Raw genomic sequence first — 24,530 nt, 5'->3', positions numbered from 1 at the left:
ACCCACCAATTTTTCCCCGTGGGTGCTCTAGCCCCAGAGCACTCATGGAGTCAGCACCTATGGCTGCTGCACACTGAGGGGATGATTTTAGGGAACTCTCCACAATGACTCCAAGATCTTTCCTGAGTGGTAACAGCTAATTTAGACCCCATCGTTTTATATGTATAGTTGGGATTATGTTTTCCAATGTGCATCACTTTGCATTTATCGACACTGAATTTCATCTGCCATTTTGTTGCCCAGTCACCCAGTTTTGTGAGAACTTTTTGTAGCTCTTCACAGTCTGCCTGGGTCTTAACTATCTTGAGTAGTTTTGTATCATTTGCAAATTTTGCCACCTCACTGTTTACTCTGCTTTCAAGATAATTTATGAACATCTTGACTAGGACTGGGCCCAGAACAGACCCCTGGGGGACACCACTATTTACCTCTCTCCATTCTGAAACCTGACCATTTATTCCTACTCTTTGTTTCCTATCTTTTAACCAGTTGCTGATCCAGGAGAGAACCTGCCCTCTTATCCCGTGGCAGCTTACTTTGCATAAGAGCCTTTGGTGAGGGACCTTGTCAAAGGCTTTCTGAAAATCTAAATACACTGAATCCTCTTGGTCCACATGCTTGTTGACCCCCTCAAAGAATTGTAATAGATTGGTGAGGCATGATTTCCCTTTACTAAAACCATGTTCACTTTTTCTCAACAAATTATGTTCACCTATATGTTTGACAATCTTGTTCTTTATTATTATTTCAACTAGTTTGCCCAGTACTGAAGTCAGGCTTACAGGCCTGTACTTGCTGGGATCACTTCTGGAGCCCTTTTTAAAAATTGGCGTCACATTCGCTATCCTCCAGTCATCTGGTACAGAAGCTGATTTAAATGATAGATTACAGATAACAGTTAGCAGTCTTGCAATTTCACATTTGCTATTCTTGGGTGAATCCCATCTGGTCCTGGAGACTTATGGCTGTTTAATTTATCTCTTTTTTTTCCCAAAACCTCCTCTAATGATACCTCAAGATTTTCAAGAATGCCTATCATAGAGGAGGCTTAGAGCTAGTCTACATTGGCAATGCTAAAGCACTGCTGTGGCAGTGCTTTAACGTGGCTCGGCAGAGCGCTAGAAGAGAGCTCTCCCAGTGCTTTAAAAAAACCACCTCGATGAGGGGTGTAGCTACCAGCACTGGGAGCACGGCTCGCAGCACTGGTGCACTGTTTACACTGGTGCTTTATAGTGCTGAAACTTGCTGCACTCAGGGGAGTGTTTTTTCACATCCTTGAGTGAGAAAGTTGCAGTCCTGCAAATTGCCAATGTAGACACTCTAAGTGATGACCTGGTCATGGTCTGTACATACTTGAACAAGGGCAAGATAACTGAGGTCTTGTTTACATAGGGACACTCAGGAAAATTGAGTTGAATTAACTAAAGGTATGAATTTAAAGTGTATTAGTTAAACTGCATTAAACACCTGTGTACATGTTCTTATTCAGAATAAAGTGGACTTAATTTGATTTAGGCCTGGTCTACATGAGGCAATTAGGTCTGTCGAACTGCTCAGGGGTGCGAAATATCCACAACCTCCTGAGTGATGCAGTTAAACTGACCTAACCCATGGTATAGACAGCACTAGGTCAATGGGAGAATTTTCGCCCTAGCTACTGCCTCTCGGGGTGGTGGATTATCTCCGCCAACAAGAGAACCCCTTCCGTCAGTGCAGGTAATATCTTCAGTGAAGTGTTAAGCAGGCCAGCTGTGTGTAAACAAGCCCTGCGAGAACTCAACAAACATATGGTGAAGTTGAAGTTCCGCATGGTTTCCCTGGGGACCATTATCCCATCTCTGGATCCTGGAGACTGGTACGCCGCCCTCGACATGCAGGACGCTTATTTTCATATAGCCATTTTTCCGCAAAACAGACACTTCCTTCGGTTCGTGGTCGACCGCCATCATTACCAGTTTGCGGTCCTCCCGTTTGGCCTCTCCACAGCCCTGAGGGTATTCACAAAATGCATGGCGGTCGTCGTCGCATATCTTCGGCGCAGTCGCATACACGTATTCCCCTACCTCGACGACTGGCTGATTCGAGGCACGTCAGAGTCGCAGATCCGCAACCACGTCCACAGGATCAACAGGATCTTTGGAGCTTTGGGCCTCATTATCAACGTGGACAAGTCCACTCTCCTCCCCACGCAGAGGATAGAGTTCATTGGGGCCATTCTGGACTCCACCTTGGCCAGGGCCGTTCTGCCGCTGCTCAGGTTCCAGTCGCTGTCGGCCATCATTCGGCGCCTACAGACGGCCCCCTTGACCTCTATAAGGACGTGCCTAACCCTCTTAGGCCACATGGCAGCCTGCACCTTTGTTACGGGTTATGCACGGCTTCGCATGAGGCCCCTCCAGTCTTGGCTCATCACACAGTACCGTCAGGGCAGACATCTGCTGGAGGGGATTATCACCATCCCCCAGGAGGTATTGGATTCCCTCCGGTGGTGGCTGGACCAGTCCGTAGTGTGTGCGGGGCTCCCGTTTCATCCGGCCCAACCCTCGGTATCCCTAACAATGAATGCCTCAGACCTGGGCTGGGGGGCCCACCTCAGAACCCTGAGGACGCAGGGCCAGTGGTACCCACAGGAAGTGGCCCTCCACATCAACATACGGGAGTTGAGAGCGGTCCGTCTTGCTTGGCAAGCGTTCTCCCATCAGCTTCAAGGTCGCTGTATTCACCGACAACACGACGACCATGTACTATATCAACAAGCAGGGCGGCACGAGATCCTCTCCCCTATGTCAGGAGGCGATGCGGCTCTGGGACTTTTGTATAGCCCACTCCATTCACCTCATGGCTTCCTTTCTCCCCAGAGTACGGAACACGCTGGCAGACCGTCTGAGCAGATCCTTCCTTTCGCACGAATGGTCTCTTCGCCCGGACGTTGCCCTCTCACCTCTTCCAGAGGTGGGGTTGTCCCCGGATGGACCTCTTCGCGTCCAAAGGGAACAGGAAATGCCAGATGTTCTGCTCTTTTCAAGGCCGGGAACCAGGGTCGGTAGCGGATGCCTTCCTTGTCCCGTGGACGACTCACCTGCTCTATGTGTTCCCTCCGTTTCCGCTGGTCCACAAGGTCCTTCTGAAGGTGCACAGGGACAGGGCCCACTTGATTATGATAGCTCCAGTGTGGCCTAGGCAGCATTGGTATCCAATGTTGCTGGACCTGTCTCTGGCTGAACCAGTCCCTCTGCCCCTTCACCTGGACCTGATCACCCAGGACCATGGCAGGCTCCGTCACCCTGACCTCCAGTCTCTGCACCTCACGGCGTGGCTCCTGCGTGGCTGACCAAGTCGGAACTGCAGTGCTCTACCCCTGTATGTCAGGTACTACTGGGCAGTAGGAAACCTTCCACTAGAGCGACGTACTCGGCCAAGTGGAAGCGTTTCTCCTGTTGGTGCTCGGAGAGGGGTTCCCTCCCTACGGAGGTTTCTATCGCCAGTATTCTCGATTACATCTGGTCCCTCAAGCAGCAGGGCCTGGCAATATTGTCCCTTCGGGTTCACCTGGCGGCTATCTCTACCTTTCATCCGGGAGGAGATGGCCGTTCGGTTTTCTCTCGCCCTACGGTGACTAGATTTCTGAAAGGGCTAGAACGCCTCTACCCCCAGGTTCGACCCCCTGCCCCTACCTGGGATCTCAACCTTGTTCTGACTCGGCTCATGGGTCCTCCATTTGAGCTGTTAGCGACTTGCTCCCTGCTCTCTCTCTCCTGGAAGACTGCTTTCCTGGTGGCCATCACCTCAGCCAGACGGGTGTCAGAACTCTGGGCCCTCACGGTAGATCCCCCGTATACGGTCTTCCATAAAGACAAGGTGCAGCTGAGGCCGCACCTGGCCTTTCTCCCCAAGGTGGTCTCAGCCTTTCACGTCAACCAGGAGATCTTTCTCCCCGTCTTTTTCCCAAAGCCCCATCCGTCCCGCAGGGAGCAACAGCTCCACTCGCTTGATGTCCATCAGGCACTCGCATTTTATGTGGAGAGGACCAAACCATTCCGCAAATCCCCCCAGCTCTTCGTGGCAGTAGCGGACCGAATCAAAGGGCTTCCCATTTCCTCACAGAGGATATCCTCGTGGGTAACGTCCTGTATCAGGACCTGTTATGACTTGGCTCACACCCCTACGGGCCATGTGACTGCGCACTCCACCAGGGCACAAGCATCATCGATGGCTTTCCTCGCCCGCGTGCACATCCAGGAGATCTGTAGGGCGGTGACCTGGTCCTCCATCCACACCTTCGCCTCCCATTACGCCCTGGTCCAACAGTCCAGAGATGACGCGGCCTTTGGCTCGGCAGTGCTCCATGCCGCGATTTCTCACTCCGACCCCACCGCCTAGGTAAGGCTTGGGATTCACCTAACTGGAATGGATATGAGCAAGCACTCGAAGAAGAAAAGACGGTTACTCATCTTTGTAACTGTTCTTCGAGATGTGTTGCTCATATCCATTCCACACCCGCCCTCCTTCCCCACTGTCGGAGTAGCCGGCAAGAAGGAACTGAGGAGCGGGTGGGCCAGCAAGGGTATATATCGAGCGCCATCGCGGCGCCACTCTAGGGGGTGACCTGCCGGCCCACTGGAGTTGCTAGGGTAAAAAGTTTTCCAACGAACGTGCATGCGCAGCGCGCACACCTAACTGGAATGGATATGAGCAATACATCTCGAAGAACAACAGTTACAAAGGTGAGTAACCGTCTTTTCTTTCCCTGCTCCAGGGCTGGCTCTATAGGCAGGGAGCTAACTAAGGAACTACAGCTCCCAGAGCCCCTTGTTGGTTCTCAGCTCCCAGGCTGGATCCCTGCTGGCTGCCGCCCCAGCAAATGGACTGCCCCAAGCACCTGCTTGCTTTGCTGGTGCCTAGAGCCACTCCTGGTCCAGATGGGCTCAACAGCCTCCCTCTACCTGCCTAGACATTCTGCAGAAAGGGCTAGTGATACATCCAGACCTTGGTGCTGCAGGTGCCTCTGTATGTATGATCAGTAACAGAGCAGAGCACCTCTGCCAGGATGACTCCGACAGTGCCTCAATCTTGTGAGTACCTTCTTTGCGTGCTACCAGGAGGGGGACCTCAACTAGGAGAGCCAAAATTTCAGTGAGCATTTCTTACATGCACAGTTTACCGAGGGGTTAGCACCTCGTTCCCTAAAAGTTCACGCCTCTGCTCTTAGTCACTTATGGGCCTAGTGTCCACATTTCTTAGGATAGTCTCTTTCCTCCCTTCACTCCCACCTTCGGGTTTCTGGTGGCCCTTTGCGGTTTTAACTTGGTATTCAAAAGCTAAGTGATCCCTCCTTCATGCCCTTGTCCTGCTCTGACCTCCAGGAGGTATTTCTGGTGAATAAGGGAACTAGCAGCCCTGACCAGTTGATGTTCCACGGCAACAAGTTCATGCTCTGTTCTCCTCCTAGTTTTGTCCCTTCCACTCAAACCAAGGAATTTTTATTTCCCTCATTCCTGTCCCCGCAGTAGGAAGGAGAGAATTTGGCATGTTCTCAACCTCAGGTGCATCTTGAGAATGTACCTACATGGGTCAGAATGTTTTAGGAAGGAAGAATTCCTCTTAGTTCTATTGGAGGGCTCTAGGAAAGGTCTGGAAAGCAAGCCCATCACCAAATGGATCACAGCCTGCATCAAAGAGATACTTAGGCCACATTTTCAAAATTGAGCACTGAGCCTGGTGCCTGACTTTCCTCAGGACTGAACACCCACAATTCCTATCAAAGCCCGTGGAACGTCTAAAATCAGGCCCAAGCTGGGCATCCAAAAATGTTGGCCCCATAAATCACTAGCCACTTAAGAAAATTGTGCTTCAGCGATTTCCTCAGGGTGTCAAGAAGTCCATGGCAGAGACAAGACTACAGTGCAGAGTTCCTGGTTCCATGCCTTGTTCTGTATCCCCTTAGACTCCAGTCACATCTGTTAGAACCACTGTAGCTACATTTGTATAATCAGAATACTCAGGGGTCACTGTCCTGAACACTAAAAACAACATAGGATATGGAAAAAAAAATACTTACAAAGCCCAGTCAACTGCAATGATCAGTGTGATGTCATCAGTGGGAAGGCCAACAGAGGTTAGTACAATGACCATTGTAACGAGTCCTGACTGGGGGATTCCCGCTGCACCTATGCTTGCTGCTGTCGCTGTTATGCTGCAGAAATAGAAAGGCCACAGCACCTTTGTCATTGGAAGGCTCTTAATGGTTTTGACTGTATGGCAAAGTAAACATCAACTCTTCCAATGAAAGATTGGTGGGTGCATTCATCACGTAGCCTCACTCCCTCCTGGGCTTTCACATTGTCCTGGCAAGCACTGGTGGCTAGCTGGGGAACACTCACTCATAAGCCCCTCCGTATTAAGCCTCAGTGTGCCCCCCCACACCCGACTTATCTGTCTGTCTCAACCAGCGAGCCACCATTCTAGATTACAGAAATATTTCAACATATGTCTGATGTTTCTGTGCACCTAGTGGCTTGTTCCGACCCCTGCAAACATTCCATCTAGCAAAGGCTCCTTGAAAATGTATGTGCAGGCTAGATTTGAAGAAGATTGCTTGTAATTAAGCAGAGTTTTAATACAGATTTTTGTGGCGAATAGCTTTAGGCCCAGTTCTGCTTCCACTGAAGACAACAGGAATTTCTTGCTATTGACTTCAGTGGCTGTGAGAAAGCGAGCGAGACAGAGTGTGTCTCCATCCATAGGTGACCGCAAACACCTTAGCTTCAGCTGAAACAGTAGAGGCCTGCATTTGTGGACCAGAAGGATATGTAATTATGGAGATGTGACAGCCTCTGTACAGTTAAAGTTGCAACCATGGTCTCATTATAAGGCTGATTGTGAACCTCCCTTGTAAATAAAATAGAAACCTCTTCTCTTGCTGTCATGTTTCTCAGGTTGTCCGTAGCTAGCTAGAATGAGCTCTGAAATCTTTTCCAGAAGCGTCTAACCTCACTTACTGTACTGCTGGGGCAGCGAATGAGGTTGGCATGGAGTGAACGAGTTCGGTGTGTCTTTCACAGCAGTAGCTAGATGGTGTGTAGCAAAGGTGGCAACATTCTGCACGTGGCAGAAGGATGTTCTTGTGGGCAGAGACACAAGAGAACTGAGTTCTAGCCCTTGCTCTGCCACAGACAGCCTGAGAGACGTTGGCCAAAAATGTTCAAAGACGGTTCTAATTTTGTGTTCCTCAGTTTCTGAGGGCCCAGCCTGAGACTCCTGGTGTCCCCACAGGGCCGCTGCACTCAGAATTACCCTCCATATATAGGGTAATAGCTCCTGTGACAGGGTCAGGTCAGATGGCCACAGGAGCGTGATGGAAGGCAGATATATTAGCCTCAGGTTAAGCAGGTCCCTTTCCCCTGGGTAAGGTAATGGGTGGTTCCAGAACAATCAGGAATTTACTGGAACCAGTGAAGGAAGGCAGGCTAATTAGGAAACCTGGAGCCAATTAAGAAGCTGCTAGAATCCATTAAGACAGGCAGGCTAATCAGGGCACCTGGTTTAAAAAGGACCTCACTGCAGCCAGTGAGGGGCATGTGAGGAGCTGGGAGCAAGAGGCGTGCAAGAAACTGAGAGTGAGTAGGTGTACTGCTGGAGGACTGAGAAGTACAAGCGTTATCAGACACCAGGCAGAAGGTCCTATAGTGAGGATAAAGAAGGTGTTGGTAGGAGGCCATGGGGAAGTAGCCCAGGGAGTTGTAGCTGTCATGCAGCTGTTACAGGAGACACTCTAGACAGCTGCAATCTACAGGGCCCTGGGCTGGAACTCAGAGTAGAGGGCAGGCCTGGGTTCCCCCCCATCCCCCCAACTCCCTATTTGATATAAGAGGGGTTGATTTGGACTGTGGGTCCCACCAGAGGGGAAGGTCTCTGGCCTGTCTCCCAACCCATTAGGTGGACCAGCAGAGAGTGCAGGGGATTGTTCTCCTCCTTTTCCCCATGCTGGCCAGTGATGAGGTGAGCTGAGTGAATGTCAGCTTTGTGTCACTAACAAAAGTTGTTAGACTGAGGACTGCCGAAAACCTCCGAGGTGAGAAAGTCCGCCAGAAAGCGCAGAACCCATCACGGCAGAGGAGGAACTTTGTCCCACTCCATACCTCACAGAGCTGTTCGGATGAATTTATGAATGTTTGTGAGGTGCTCAGATACTTGAGTGTTGAGCTGTAGGCAGGCCTCAAAAGAGAGGACAAAATTATGTTCTCTGCAATTTGGCTGTTGTGTGATGCTTCTGGTCTCTGTGATTCTTTTCAGCTTAAGAATAAAGTGGGCTTAAACTGGAGCGGTTACACCAGTTAGCTGTCTCTGAAGCAGGTGTCCTTGGGCGACCTTTCTGTGCTGGGCAATACACAGTAACGGCAGGGAACTACAGCCTGGAAATACCCTGGCCAGAAAGGAGAGAAGCAGGTCTCCCGCCAAGAGAGGCAACAGCTGAGGAGTTGAAAGGTGCAGTTTCCCATTTCACTGCCGCAGTTCAGGGTGTGAAGGAGGGTAAGTAGAAATATCCCACAGCAGCCTCATTCCCTGAGGACTATTCATCCTACGCACTGAATGAGGCAGGGTCCTGCAGAAGAATAGTGAATGAGCCTTAATTAAAGACTCTTCACTAACACCCACACATAAGGGGCAGAGTTAAGGTTGCACAGAGGTTGTTATTATTAACTGAAATGTAACGACTAATCCAGTCAGCACTGGGTTCCTTATGTTTCTTTCACTATAAATTCAGTTTATTTTACTCTGCCCTGAATTGTCCCGATGTAAACATGGTACAGAAGTTTGCACTGGCAATTCACATCTGTGCTGTGTACATTTTCAGAGGAGAACTGCAGGTTCTTCTTCGAGTGATTGCTCATATGCATTCCAGTTAGGTGTGCGCGCGCCGCGTGCACGTTCGTCGGAGAAACTTTTACCCTAGCAACCCAGTCGGGTCGGCTGGGCGCCCCCTGGAGTGGCGCCGCCATGGCGCCCAATATATATCCCAGCCGACCCGGCCACCCTTCAGTTCCTTCTTACCGCCCGTGTCGGTCGTTGGAACTGTGGAGCGCGGCTTCGCTGATCTCCACACTCCCTAGCAGCTCATTTAGCTTTCGTTGTACATAGTTAATTATTGTATATAGATAGTTTATAGTTATCAATAGTCAGTAATTTAGTGTTGTTAGTTTAGTTTTTAGTGGTAGCGAGGGGATCGGGGTACCCCCCCCTCCCCCACACGGGGAGCCGGAGCCCATGCCCGGCTCCTCCGGTTTCAAGCCCTGTTCGGCTTGTCACAAACCTATGCCTGTGGGAGACCCTCATGACTCCTGCTTAAAATGCCTAGGGGAGTCGCACTTAACTGCTAAGTGCTCAATCTGCAAGTCCTTTAAACCAAGGACCAAAAAGGAGCGGGACATCAGATTAAGACAGCTCCTAATGGAAGCGGCCTTGACGACTTCGCCCTCGGCTCAGAGCGCAAGCAAGCCGGTGAGCAAGGGCACCGCGGCACCGAGTACCTCCTCCAAGAAGGCGGCACCGAAACCGGGCCAGAGCCGCTCCACCTCCCCGAGACCGAAGGCGGCGAAGGCACAAATTGTCTCACCATCAGCCGCCCCGCAGCCAGACCCTGCGCAGAAGGCGGATTGCCCGGCACCGATACCGACCGCGGCACCGCCCAAACCGGTACCGTCGACTCCGGCCCCTCGAGGTCCGTCGAGTCCGGCACCTGGTAGCTCCCCGGTGCACACAGTGGTAGAGCTCTCCACACCTACTACCCCGGAGACATTTGCCGCGGCGAGAGAGCTGATCGCCATTACGGAGGCACCCATGCCCTTACCCCCGGCACCGCCGGTGCGGGTCCTGTGTTCTATGGGCAAGCCGACCCTGACCAGACCGACTTCGGTCAGTGTAACAGACCGGCACCGCTCCAGGTCGCGGTCCGGCAGACGCTCAGCTTCAAGACGCCGTTCAGGCTCACGGCGTCGGTCCCGATCCCGATCCCGGTACCGATCGGGCTCCCGGCACCGATCACCTCGACGGCGATCGCCTAGGCACCGGTCGAGCTCTCGGCACCGATCACCCCGGTACCGCTCACGCTCCCGGCACCGGTCAGGCTCCCGGCACCGGTCGACGTCACGTGCGTCAACTTTGTACTCCCGGCACCGCTCCAGCTCACGGCACCGCAGGGAGCACCATGCCTACAGAAGCAGATCCAGACAACGGCTCTCGCGATCCCGGTCGACCTCCCGGCACCGAGCCGGTCGCAGGTCCCGGTCTCGCTCTCCCCACCGATACCAGCACCGGTCGCCAGTATCCAGAGGTGTGAGGTCGGTCGGCACCTCGGCACCGACCTTTGCAGCACCACCGTGGCCATCAAGAGGCACGTCGGCATCCTCCCATGCTGGTAGCTATTACGAACCCGAAGTACCGCTGGGAGAGTTTCAAGACCCACACACACAGGACACGAGTGCCCAACAGTGGGGTTTCTGGACACCATGGGCTTACCAACAGACCCAGGGTGCCCCCCTACCTCAGCCACATCCCACTACTGCAGAGCATCGGGTGCCAGAGGCCACTGTTTCCCGACCTCCCGTGATTGAGTCGGACAAACAGCCGCGTCCAGACTCACCGGGCTGTCACGAGCAGGAACCAGAGGAACAACGAGATGCCGCACAGGATGACCTCATCCCCGGAGTCTCCTCCTCCTCCTCGCCGGACGAGGCAGTGGCCGGGACTTCAACATCGGGTCCTCCACCAATAGATCTCAGGGCCCACCAGGACCTCCTCCGTAGGGTGGCCCTTAATATCAACCTCCCCGTGGAGGAAGTCTCAGAGGTTCAGGACCCGGTGGTGAGCATCCTATCGGCAGATGCCCCTACCCGAGTAGCTCTACCGTTTATACGGACTATTCAGTCTACCACCGAAAACCTGTGGCAGTCACCAGCCTCCATCCCGCCGACAGCTAAAGGGGTGGAGAGGAAGTACATGGTACCCTCTCGAGGGTACGAGTACCTGTATGTACACCCTCCCCCCTCCTCCCTCGTGGCCCAGTCGGTCAACGACAGGGAACGACATGGACAACAGGCACCGGCCCCCAAGTCCAAGGAGGCTAAGCGCATGGACCTCATGGGTCGCAAGGTCTACTCAGCGGGGGCCTTGCAACTCCGTGTGGCCAACCAGCAGGCCCTTCTAGGACGTTATAACCACAACATATGGGTGGAGGTGGGTAAGTTCGCAGAACTGCTACCCCAGGACTCACGCCCAGAATTCAACGCATTCCTGGAGGAAGGTAAGAAGGTGGCCAGGACTGCCCTCCAGGCCTCCCTCGATGCAGCTGATTCGGCAGCGAGAACCATTGCGTCAGGAATAACCATGCGGCGCATCTCATGGCTGCAAGCCTCCACACTACCTCCAGAACTACAATACACTATCCAAGACCTACCCTTTGACGGGAAAGGGTTGTTCTCGGAGAAGACGGACTCAAAATTGCAAAATCTAAGACAATCGGGTCATTATTCGCTCACTGGGGATGCATACCCCGTCCACCCAGCGTAGACCCTTCAGGCCCCAAACACGGCGCCCATACTTCCCACCCCGTCAGAGGCAAGACCTCAATAGACGGCGTGGACGCGGGGGACGCAGACGCCAACCCAGCTCCCAGGGAGGCCAGAACCAAGGGCCCTCCAAGTCACAACCGGGCCCCAAGTCCGGGTTTTGAAGGTGCGCCCGGGGACGGCTTATCAGTCTCAATTCAGGATCCTTTCCCTACCTTCTACAACCGCCTCTCCCGCTTCCTCCCAGCGTGGTCTCAATTAACGTCAGACCGTTGGGTACTACGCACAGTAAAGCATGGATACCATCTACAATTTGCTTCTTCACCCCCTTCCCGCCCCCCTTCCCAGTCCCTCTTCAGGGACCCCTCTCACGAGCAAACCCTCCTACAGGAGGTTCGTTCCCTCCTGGCGGCGGGGGCCATAGAGGAAGTACCTCTATCCGAGAGAGGCAAGGGATTCTACTCCCGATATTTCCTGATTCCCAAATCCAAGGGAGGTCTCAGACCCATCCTAGACCTTCGGGGCCTCAACAAGTGGATGCTCAAGTTGAAGTTCCGTATGATCTCCCTGGGAACCATTATCCCATCCCTGGATCCTGGAGACTGGTACGCCGCCCTCGACATGAAAGACGCGTACTTCCATATTGCCATCTTCCCACCGCACAGGAAGTACCTCTGCTTCACGGTCGCACATCAGCACTTTCAATTCACAGTTCTACCCTTCGGTCTCTCGACGGCCCCGAGGGTGTTCACCAAGTGCATGGCCGTCGTAGCTGCCTACCTCCGTCGGCGGAAAATCCATGTCTTTCCGTACCTAGACGACTGGCTCCTGAAAGGTTCCTCCCAGTCGCAGGTACGACGACATGTAGAGGCCGCCACGGACCTCTTTTCCCGACTGGGACTGCTTGTCAATACCGAGAAGTCCAGCCTGGTTCCAACACAGAGGTTGGACTTCATAGGTGCGACCCTGGACTCGATTCAGGCCAGGGCCTTCTTACCTCAACCCCGCTTCCAGGCGATCGGTGCGATCATCCGGACCTTGCAAGCATCCCCTCTCACCTCTGCTCGAGTATGCCTCACACTCCTCGGTCATATGGCCGCTTGCACTTACGTGACAAAGCATGCCAGACTCAGAATGAGGCCCCTCCAAACGTGGCTTCATTCAGTATACCGACCGAGCAGAGACCACCCGGATGTGTTAGTGACGGTGCCCCCCGACCCTCTTCGCTCCCTCGACTGGTGGCTGACCCCATCGTTGGTATGCGCGGGGATGCCATTCCATCCGCAACAGCCATCGATAACTCTAACAACCGATGCGTCATCCCTGGGGTGGGGAGCTCACTTAGAAAACCTTCGCACCCAGGGCCTATGGTCGTCCCACGAGCTGTCACTCCACATAAATGTCCGGGAGCTAAGAGCAGTCCGCCTTGCCTGCCGGGCATTTCTCAGTCACCTGCAAGGCCGTTGTGTTTCCGTACTCACGGACAACACAACGGCCATGTATTATATCAACAAACAGGGGGGAACCCGGTCGTCTCCCCTTTGCCAAGAGGCCATTCGACTCTGGGACTTCTGTATAGCCCACTCGATAGACTTAGTGGCATCCTTTCTCCCAGGGGTCGAGAACACGCTGGCGGACAACCTCAGCCGATCCTTCCTCTGCCACGAATGGTCGATCAGACCGGATGTCATCCATTCCATCTTCCAGAGGTGGGGATTTCCCCGCATAGACCTCTTCGCAACCAGGTCCAACAGGAAGTGCCAGGAGTTTTGCTCCTTTCAAGGTCTCTCCCCGGGGTCGATCACGGACGCTTTTCTCCTGCCGTGGACCCGCCATCTCCTGTATGCCTTCCCTCCGTTCCCCCTGGTACACAAGGTCCTGTTGAAGCTGCGCAGAGACAAGGCGCACCTGATCCTGATCGCACCTGCGTGGCCCAGACAGCACTGGTTCACCGCCTTGCTGGACCTATCTGTGGCCCCCCCAATTCACCTTCCTCTCCATCCAGACCTGATTACCCAGAATCATGGCACGCTTCACCACCCGGACCTGCGAGCCCTGCATCTCACGGCGTGGCTCCTGCATGGCTGAGCTCGGCAGAGCTCAGCTGCTCTGCACCGGTCCAACATATACTTCTTAACAGCAGGAAGCCCTCCACTCGCTCTACGTACAGGGCCAAGTGGAAGCGTTTCTCTTGCTGGTGCGCTTCTCAAGGGGTGAACCCTACACAATCCCCAGTTTCCATAATCCTCGACTACCTCTGGTACCTTAAGCAGCAAGACCTAGCAACTTCCTCCTTAAAGGTGCACTTGGCGGCCATTTCAGCCTTCCGACCAGGCGAAGATGGCCGCTCCATATTCTCTCATCCCTTAGTCACCAGATTTCTTAAAGGACTGGAGCGACTATACCCCCCTGTACGCCGCCCTGCCCCTACTTGGGACCTCAACGTAGTCCTGAACAGGCTCATGCTCCCACCATTCGAGCCACTGGCGACGTGCTTGCTCACACACCTATGATGGAAGACGGCTTTCCTGGTGGCCATAACATCGGCTAGACGGGTCTCAGAGCTGAAAGCTCTCACAGTGGACCCACCCTACACCGTCTTCCATAAAGACAAAGTACATCTACGACCCCACCCGACGTTCCTCCCTAAGGTGGTGTCCGCCTTCCATACAAACCAGGACATCTTCCTCCCCGTCTTCTTTCCGAAACCACACTCTTCTCGGCGGGAGCAACAGCTACACTCCTTGGACGTACGTAGAGCGCTTGCTTTCTACATCGAGAGGACCAAGGGGTTTCGGAAGTCCCCTCAGCTGTTCGTGGCGATCGCAGAACGCATGAGAGGGCAACCTATATCCTCTCAGAGGATCTCCTCCTGGGTAACTGCTTGCATCCGCGCATGCTACGACTTAGCTCGTGTCCCCTCTGGCCACCTCACAGCACACTCCACAAGAGCCCAGGCGACATCGGCGGCCTTCCTGGCGCACGTGCCTATACAGGAGATATGTCGTGCGGCGACCTGGTCATCGGTACACACTTTCACCGATCACTATGCGTTAGTCAGACAATCTAGAGATGATGCGGCCTTTGGCGTAGCAGTTTTAAATACCGCCACATCTCGCTCCGACCCCACCGCCTAGGTAAGGCTTGGGAATCACCTAACTGGAATGCATATGAGCAATCACTCGAAGAAGAAAAGACGGTTACTTACCTTTGTAACTGTTGTTCTTCGAGATGTGTTGCTCATATCCATTCCAAACCCACCCTCCTTCCCCACTGTCGGAGTAGCCGGCAAGAAGGAACTGAAGGGTGGCCGGGTCGGCTGGGATATATATTGGGCGCCATGGCGGCGCCACTCCAGGGGGCGCCCAGCCGACCCGACTGGGTTGCTAGGGTAAAAGTTTCTCCGACGAACGTGCACACGGCGCGCGCACACCTAACTGGAATGGATATGAGCAACACATCTCGAAGAACAACAGTTACAAAGGTAAGTAACCGTCTTTTTTGGCAGCTAGGTAGGGACTCTTTGGGGCTTTTAGCCGCTGGCAAAGCATGGTTTGGGATTATAGGATGAGCACATTGGACGTATGTGTTTCTGCTAAATTGATTAGCAGTGAAATAGTTAATCATAGTACTTAAACGATCATCAGTTTCATTGAGACGGATGGGGTAGTTCACATCATTCTCCAGGGAATTGTCAGTCTGCAGACAGTCTGACAAGATAGCACTGTGTCAGTTTAGGAGTTTTTTGAGTGAAAACATAGGCCTGGTCTACACACAAGAGTGGTTCTGTGTAACTGTCCTGTTTAAAAAAAAAAAAAGTCACACCCCTAAACTGAAATAGTTCTACTTGTAACAGCCCCCAACTTGGACACAGTGATACTGGTACAGAGGTGCCTTTTACCATCCCGGCTTATTCCCTCCCTGAATGGGAATAGGCTGTACCAGTATAAGCACTTCTCTACCAATATAACTGCACCCAGGCTAGGGGAATTGTACTGCTTTATACCTGATCGATACTTCACATTTCGGTTGACATAACTATGGTGTTCAGGGGTGTGGAAACACAGGTATGCCAATGAAACCCCTAGTATAGACACAGCTTCCTCACACAGCGTTCGTACACCAATAGAGAAACTCCTGTTGGTGCAGGCTGCATCCGCACGGGGGGGCTATGCTGCTCTGTAGTGGTGACATGCCCTTAGAGTGTACAGGACTGCAGAGGCACTGCAACAGGTAAAGAAGTAGCCAGACGGTCTATGCTTATGATACATTACTGTCCAACCACGTCTACCTTAAACATGTAATAGAATGACCAATGCTGAGTGGGAAATTTGGTAGCTGTTATGATATGCTGTCCTTAGATCTGGATAGGGAAGAACGAGAACAGATTTAGTGTAAATAAAGGAAGAAATGTATTTACCTGATAGTTATAATTTGTCCCAAGTCCAAATCGTACTCGTTGACCTGAGCAATAAAGATTGCAGCGACTGCCTCGTACAGTGCAGTCCCATCCATATTAATGGTTGCGCCAACAGGGAGAACAAATCGTGCCACCCGTCTGTCTATCCCATTGTTTTCCAGAAGACATTTCAGGGTGATGGGCAGAGTTGCTGAGCTGCATTGCAAAGAAATAACCATTTCCATTGTCGTTGGTGTCACTGAGGCAGTTAATAAGAAGGCTGCTGGAGGCACAAGGTCACCACATCTGCTCATAAAGCGAAGTGAAAATTCTGTACATCAGCTGCCACCTCCCTCTTAAACAATGGTGGAAGGAAAGTGTCAGAACTCTGTCTCAATTGGGGTGAACAGTCAGTTGGCAAAGTTTGCAGACAACACAAAAGCTGACTGCAAAGAGTCACAAAGGGATCTCACCAAACCAGGTGACTGGACAACAAAATGGCAGATGAAATTCAATGTTGATAAATGCAAAGTAATGCACAGTGAAAAACATAATCCCAACTATACATATAAAATGATGGGGTCTAAATTAGCTGTTACCCCTCAAGAAAGATCTTGGAGTCACTGTGGATAGTTCTCTGAAAACATCCATTCAATATGCAGCAGCAGTCAAAAAAGCGAATAATGTTAGAAATCATTAGGCAAGGGATAGATAATACTGTGGTTCTAGGGTGGTTCTAAAAATCCTTAGAACTGACTCAACGTGCAGAAATGGCTGGGCTTCCTTTTAATTTCTTGCCACGCTGAGTTATTCTCCCCCACACTGCTCAAACCTGGCAGCGGCTCTAGTTTTCATTGAGAACTAGGCCCAAGCCACATCTCAAGTTTCAGACTTTACCTGTTTCTTTTCTGTAGCTTCATTCAAAAGACTGTTGGGGGGGGGGGGCAGGGGCAAGGGGTTTAAACAATGGGGAGTAGCTTAATTCTCCCATAGTTCAAATAGCTGAAAGGAGTCTGCTAAGGTATTTCCCTTGCAAGAATAGCACATGAGGGACCAGTGATTGGTACATTACTCAGGAAACCCTTGTGCTAAACCAAGGATGAAAACATTTATACACAGCCTAAACCTGAATAATGAAACCAGCTTCTCTCTCAGCTGGAATAATGGAATGTCTGTGACGAATGATGACCAGACCACTTTGTCATACCTGGATGATGTCGCAAGGGCGATCAGCAGGGCTTGCAGTATTCCCCGGATGAAAGCAAAGGGGTTTTTCCTAGTAATGAGGGTGAAAAGCAAAGGCAAGAGGATAAGTCCATGGATGACTAGCCCTGTCACCACCGTTATGGCGTAGAGTCCCAATTTCTTTCCAATCACAGCTGGATCCTCCATTTCCAAAATCTTCCCAGCAATGAGAAACACAATGCCAAATGGGAAGTACCTGCAATAAGAATAGTAAAAAAAAAAACAAAAAAAACAAAAAAAAAAACCGCTCATTGGGATAGGAACATGGCAAATGTCATAACAAAAGACCATCCTGTCCTGCTAGAGCAGAGGAGGGCAACCTTCGGCCCGTGGGCCACACGTGGCCCATCAGGGTAATCGCTGGTGGGCCGCCAGACACTTTGTTTACATTTGCATGGCCGCCTGCGTGCCAGTGGCTGCGGTTCACCATTCCCAGCCAATGGGAGCTGCAGGAAGCGGTGTGGGCTTCAGGGACATGCTGGCCACTGCTTCCCACAGCTCTCATTGGCCAGGAACGGTGAACCGTGGCCAATGGGAGCTGCGGGCGGTTGAGCAAATGTAAACAAACTGTCTGGCAGTCTGCCAGCAATTACCCAGACAGGCCGTGTGGGGCCCACGAACCGCAGGTTGCCCACCACTGTGCTAGAGTGTCTCCAGGTGTGGCCAAATGCTGCATAAACCAGAGGAAGTTTTAAAATTCCACATTATGAATCCACCCGACTGCACAATGTTATACCATGTGGTGAGATGGGACACTAGATGGGGAGGGCTCTGAGTTACTACAGAAAATTCTTTCCCAGGTGTCTGGCTGGTAGGTCTTGCCCATATGCTCAGGGTCTAACTGATCACCATATCTGCGGTCATGAAGGAATTTTCCCTCCCATCAGATTGGCAGAGACCCTGGAAATTTTTTGCCTTCTTCTGCAGCATGTGGCACAGGTCACTTGCAGCTTAAAACTAGTATAAATGGTGGATTCTCTGTAACTTTGTCTTTAAATTAGGGGTTGGCAACCTTTCAGAAGTGCTGTGCTGAGTCTTCATTTATTCACTTTAATTTAAGGTTTCGCATGCCACTAATACATTTTAACGTTTTTAGAAGGTCTCTTTGTACAAGTCTATAATATAGAAGTAAACTATTGTTGTATGTAAAGTAAATAAAGTTTTTAAAATGTTTAAGAAGCTTCATTTAAAAATTAAATTAAAATGCAGAGCCCCCCGGACCTGTGGTCAGGACCCGGGCAATGTGAGTGCCACTGAAAATCAGCTTGCATGCCGCCTTCGGTACATGTGCCATAGGTTGCCTACCCCTGCTTTAAATCGTGCTTTGAGGACTTCAGTATCAGCCAGAGGTTAGGGGTCTATTTCAGGAGTGGGTGTGTTGGTGTCACTAAGCATAACCCTAAGTAACTCGGGAGGGTGGAAGGCCACAAGGGTATGGAGCCTTCCTGGTTTTAGGCCTCAGCAGACAAGAGTCCCTCCATGTTTGAACTTTAATCGACCTAAAAGGGCAGGTGTAACAGCCATTATCAGTTTCAACAGTTCTAACTGGTCTAAAGCAGAAATAATGAGGCCTGTGCACCTTTAGCAGAAGGACAAGATAACTTGCAGAAGGAAAACTTACTAACGAGCTGCCACGGCCAAGATTACTTAATGCACCTGCGCTTACGTAACTGCTACAGGGGGAGGAAGGAGGAGAAGGAGGGGAGGAGAAGAAAGAAGAAAGGAAAAAAAAAAAACTTATAAAAAGGGAAAAGCCGCTTGTGTAGGAGGGCTGGATTTGAGGCATGTCAAGTCTCCCAGCACCGCTTTGAGATCTCAAATAAACTTTGCTTGCTTCTCCACCCTGGTGTGTGTTCATTGGCGCTACGCACTCTGGGCAACGAACCACTGTTGCTTGCCTCGGGCACCCTCTGTGCCTGCAACAGGTGGATGAGGTTCTGTGGCCTATAATGTGCAGGATGTCAGACTACACGATTACGATGGTCCCTTCTGACCTTAAAGTCTGAGAGCTCCTCTTGACTCAAGCTCATTAATTCATATACTTCAGGATATAAAAAACATAATTCTTATTTTTTTCCTAGCTAATATAACTGTGAGGCTCTTCTTACTACAGAGAACCAATAGCCTCAACTCTTTACTTAAGCTTGAAACAAAAAAGTTGACTGCAGAAGTGGGAATATTTTAACATCCTGAACTTTTATTTTTTGTAGCAATATAACTGAAACTGGGCATAACTGGGAGATATGAAAACATCCAAATTGAGTCAATCAGAATTATTTACTTACCAAACCGCCATTGAAACAATCTTCATAACTGCTTCGTTCAGACACTGGCACACGTTGACTAAAGGAGTTCCGCGCTCACCCATTTTCCCTAGAAGGAGGCCTGCAACCAGACATGTTAACTTGAGTTATTAAACAGCATTGATAGGGAACATAGAATCACAGGACTGGAAGGGACCTCGAGAGGTCATCTAGTCCAGTCCCCTGCAATTATGGCAGGACCAATGTCCAATCTAAACCTCTGTTGCTGCAATTTCAGTCCATTGCTTCTTGTCCTATCCTCAGAGGTTAAGAACAACAATTTTTCTCCCTCCTCCTTGTAACAATCTTTTATGTACTTGAAAACTGTTATGTCCCCTCTTCGTCTTCTCTTTTCCAGACTAAACAAACCCAATTTTTTCAATCTCCCCTCAGAGGTCACGTTTTCTAGACCTTTCATCATTTTGGTTGCTCTTCTCTGGACTTTCTCCAATTTGGCCACATCTTTCCTGAAATGTGGTGCCCACACCTGGACACAATACTCCAGTTGAGGTCTAATCAGCACGGAGTAGAGCGGAAGAATTACTCTGGTATCTTGCTTACAACACTCCTGCTAATACATCCCAGAATGATGTTCGCTTTTTTTTTTTTTTGGTGAGTGTTACACTGTTGAGCATAGATGCCAACTCTGTGGGCGCTCCGAGGCTGGAGCACCCATGGAAAAAAATCGGTGCGTGCTCAGCACCCACTGGCAGCTCTCCGTGGCCCTGCCCCCCTGCTCCAGCTCACCTCCACCTCCTACATGAGAGTGCCGCCGCATCCTGCTTCTCCCTCCTCCCTCCCAGCGCTTGCGCCACGAAACAGCTGATTTGTGGGGCAGGAAAGGAGGGGGGAGGAGGGGAAATGCGGCGTGCTGGGGGAAGAGGCGGGGCCAGGACAGGGATTTGGGGAAGGGATCCAATAGGGTCAGGGAGGAGGTGGAGTTAGGGTGGGGACTTTGGGGATGGGGTTGGAATAGGGGTGGGGCCAGGGTGGAGTCAGGGCAGGGCCAGAGGCAGGGGGGGCAAGGGCACTCACTGGCACTGGAAAATGTTGGCGCCTATGCTGTTGACTCATATTTAGCTTGTAGTCCACTCTGACCCCCAAATCCGTTTTCACAGTACTCCTTCCTGAGCAGTCATTTCCCATTTTGTATGTGTGCAACTGATTGTTCCTTCCTAAGTGGAGTACTTTGCATTTATCCTTATAGAATTTCATCCTATTTACTTCAGACCATTTCTCCAGTTTGTCTAGATCTTTCTGAATTTTAATCCTATCCTCCAAAGCACTTACAAACCCTCCCCCTTGGAATCATTCAGAAACTTTATAAGCTGTGACAAAGTTCCTCCTCTAGCTTGATGGGTCCTGTGCTTATTGGCGGATTTGCTCACCTCAGTGATCTTCTCCTTTTGTGGAACCCACAGTCTGGGTCAGCTCCTCTTGTGTCTGATCAGGAGTTGGGAGGTTTGGGAGGAACTCAGGCCCACCCTCTACTCTGGGTTCCAGCCCAGGGCCCTGTGGATTGCACCTGTCTATAGTGTCTCCTGTAACAGCTGCATGACAGCTACAACTCCCTGGGCTACTTCCCCATGGCCTCCTCCAAACAACTTCTTTATCCTCACCACAGGACCTTCCTCCTGGTGTCTGATAATGCTTGTCCTCCTCAATCCTCCAGCAGTACACTCTCTCACTCTCAGCTTCTTAGCCTCTTGCTCCCAGCTCCTCACACACTCTCCTTCTCCTCTGGCTCCTCCCTGCCTGACTGGAGTGAGCTCCTTTTTAAACCCACGTGCCCTGATTAGCCTGCCTTGATTGGCTGTAGGTGTTCTAATTAAAGTAGCTATCCCCACTGCCTTCTAGAAAGATCTTAATTGGCCCCAGGTGCCTTGATTAACCTGGAGCAACTGCCATTTGGTTACCAGGGTCCTAGGGATTTGTTTAGCCTGGGGCTAACATACCTGTTTCTCAGTACTTTACTGTAGCCATCTCGCCTTGCCTCATCACAAAACGTACTCTCTATGCCATTATCTAAATCACTGATGAAGATATTGAACAGAACTGGACCCATAACTGATCCCTGCGGGACTCCACTTGATATGCCCTTCCAGCATGACTGTGAACCAGTGATCACTACTCTCTGGGAACAGTTTTCCAACCAGTTTTGCACTCACGTTATAGTAGCTCCATCTAGGTTGTATTTCCCTAGTTTGTTTATGAGAAGGTCATGCGAGACAGTATCAAAAGCCTTACTAAAGTCAAGATATACCACATCTACCACTTCCCCCCTTTCCACAAGGCTTGTTACCCTGTCAAAGAAAGCTAGTAGGTTGGTTTGACATGATTTGCTCCTGACAAATCCATGCTGACTGTTACTTATCACCTTATTATCTTCTAGGTGTTTGCAAATTGATTGCTTAACTATTTGCTCCATTATCTTTCTGGGTACAGAAGTTAAGCTGACTGGTCTGTAATTCCCTGGGTTGTCCTTATTTCCCTTTTTATAGATATGTGCCCATTTCCAGTCTTCTGGAATCTCTCCTGTCTTCCATGACTTCTCAAAGATAATTGCTAATGGCTCAGCTATCTCCTCAGTCAGCCTTGATTATTCTAGGGTGTATTTCATCAGGCCCTGGTGACTTGAAGACATCTAACTTGGTTAAGTAATATTTAACTTGTTCTTTTAACATGCAAAGATCTTCAGTTGCTGGTGGCTGCAATATAGAGTCAACTGACAAACTCCCAAAAGAGCAAATTTCTAATCGAGATAAACCTCCATGCAATTTACATTATATTATTAATGTTTATTACAGTAGGACCTAGGGACCAGCCAAGAACAGGGTCCCTGTGTGCTAGGTACTACACACACACACACACACACACACACAGAGTCATGGACAGTTCACTACATCAAAGAGCTGGCAATCGAAGGCTATGTCTTTACTGCAAAGTTAGCTTGAGTTATCTACACTTGAGTTACCTTCTCCAGTTTCCCTCGAGCGAGGGAGAGTGATTGGATCCGCAGCACAGAATAGCTGTATACCCACTGCATTATTTGCTTCCGCATTGGCAGCACCTGAAGTGTCATTCCCCTACCACTTCTCCTGAGCTACAAACTTCTGGCAGTCAGTTTAGGAACAACACTTGAGTTATACCTTGAGCTACTACTGCAGTGAAGACAAACCCAAAGTAGAAAGTCAGACACTGGGCAGGGGAGAGGGATATAACGAGCTTTGGACATCTGTGAACTTTATCTGAACTTATTTAGCCCCCATCATCTCCCCACCCTCCCTGAAGTCATGTGATCATTCCCTAACAACCTGGGCTTATGGTAGACTCAAAGACTTTAAGGTCAGAAGCGACTATCGTGATCATCTAGTCTGACCTCCTTGGTCATTGCAAGCCACAGAACCTCACCCACTCAGTCCTGTGATAGATCTCTAACCTCTGGCTGAGTTACTGAAGTTCTCAAAGCACAGTTTAAAGACTTCAAGTTACAGAGACGTCTATGATCTGGCCCCTTCTTTTGATCAGGGAGCTGGTAAACCTATTTCATCACCACCAAGCAGTAACTTCTAGAGGCAGGTGGACTATCTTTCCTGCTCCTATTTGGTAATAACAGAATAATCCATTTCCTGGAGCACTGACCCTCCAAAAGTTAGTTTTGTGGGATTATTATAGCCCATAATGCAACAGGCTAAACTATCCCTCTTTTTGAATGAAAGGGATTGCACCTCATTTCTACTCTAGTACTGGATTTACGTAATAGCATGTGACATTGCCTATTCTTGTTTGAGTCCATAATGACAAACCCTACTGTGTTGGTCATACTCAGACTGCTGGGGAAGCCGTAGCTCTCAATTTCCTGGCTTTTAACAAAATAAAAGTTCTTCTTCAAGTATCTACCAACATGGTTCCCATGGCGCGTGAGACCAGATTTACTGGGAAGCAGTGTCTGCACCCTTGCTGTCCTTGTGTTCCTCCATCCCCACGCAGAGTAGGGCCATCTGATTTTCAGTTCCTTCTTACTGCCTGTGTGCGAGACAGAATGTCTGCAGTGCCTGCCCGCTTCTCGGTTACTTCTCCTGCTGCTGCACTTAGTTGCTTGTGATTGGTCAGTGCAGTTAGTAGGTAGTCAGCCCTTTTCATTTACCCACTGGCTTTACCAATGTTTAAAAAAAAAATTTTTGCCTAGGTCGCTAGATGGCTTGGAGCCCCCTTTGAAGTTGAGCTGTTACAGCAGAAGCTAAATCCCCAGGTTTAAAACATGCCCCTCCTTTGATGCTTCTATGCCACGCAGTGATGGGCATACTTAAGTGCTTTTCTTGTTTTGGAAAAGGACAGATCCCTGGCTGTTGCACCCTGTGCTCTTTTCCAAGAGACACAACAGGCTCGGGGTGCCTGCCTAAAGTTTTCTGGAGTGCTCTGTGAAGGCCTCCTCACACATGATGAAGAAGGATATAGCTAAGACTCAGGCCTCCATCCAGTCCCTCTCAGCTAGCACCCTGGTGAGAGTCCACCCTGAGAACCAAGGCTGAGACACCCAAGAGAGCCCAGGTATCAAGTTTGATCCATGTGCCAATTGTCTCAAGAAGGGGTAGGAATGAGCGTCACTTCAGAGACGAGAGAGAAAGAGAGAGAGGTCTCCATGGCCTTCAGAATCAAGACACAAGAGTCCGCATGTGTTAGACTCATCTCGAGCTCTGCAGCTGAGGGGCAGATAATGATCTAAGATTCCTTTGGTGCCTTGATACCAATATGAATAGAGTGCCTGTGGTACCAGCTAAATCCACTGAGCACCTTTCCTCTGGCTTTCTGGGTACCCAGCCCATTGATACCATCCTTCTTGGCATTCATGGCCTGTTCAGCATGCCATGACCTGTCTGTGGGCCTAGTACTGCAGTCACACTTGCTGGCTCATATGACATCAGGGGTGCTAACTAGACCTTTGGCCACCAAATCCATGGCAACACATGTAGGAACTGGGCCATCGGGACTGTCTACCCCCAATCCCATGTAGAAGGG

The 24,530-nt window shown here is 50.5% G+C and overlaps 1 protein-coding gene across 1 annotated transcript in view; it reads right to left on the bottom strand.

The window, feature by feature from the left end:
* LOC127040029 (excitatory amino acid transporter 5-like) overlaps nt 1-24,530 on the bottom strand; it is a 99,082-nt gene that overhangs the window by 26,834 nt on the left and 47,718 nt on the right. The window contains exons 6-9 of the mRNA XM_050933775.1: nt 19,494-19,593; nt 17,171-17,404; nt 15,985-16,179; nt 6,059-6,193 (exon numbers count right to left, since the gene is read on the bottom strand). Coding sequence (XP_050789732.1) covers nt 6,059-6,193; nt 15,985-16,179; nt 17,171-17,404; nt 19,494-19,593 — 664 coding nt within the window. The remainder of the gene's footprint in view (nt 1-6,058; nt 6,194-15,984; nt 16,180-17,170; nt 17,405-19,493; nt 19,594-24,530) is intronic.

This window comes from Gopherus flavomarginatus, chromosome 24 (genome assembly GCF_025201925.1).
Source record: "Gopherus flavomarginatus isolate rGopFla2 chromosome 24, rGopFla2.mat.asm, whole genome shotgun sequence".
Lineage (NCBI taxonomy): Eukaryota > Metazoa > Chordata > Testudines > Testudinidae > Gopherus > Gopherus flavomarginatus.
The sequence above is the reverse complement of the archived record's forward strand: the minus strand, read 5'-3'. Positions and strand labels throughout refer to the sequence as shown.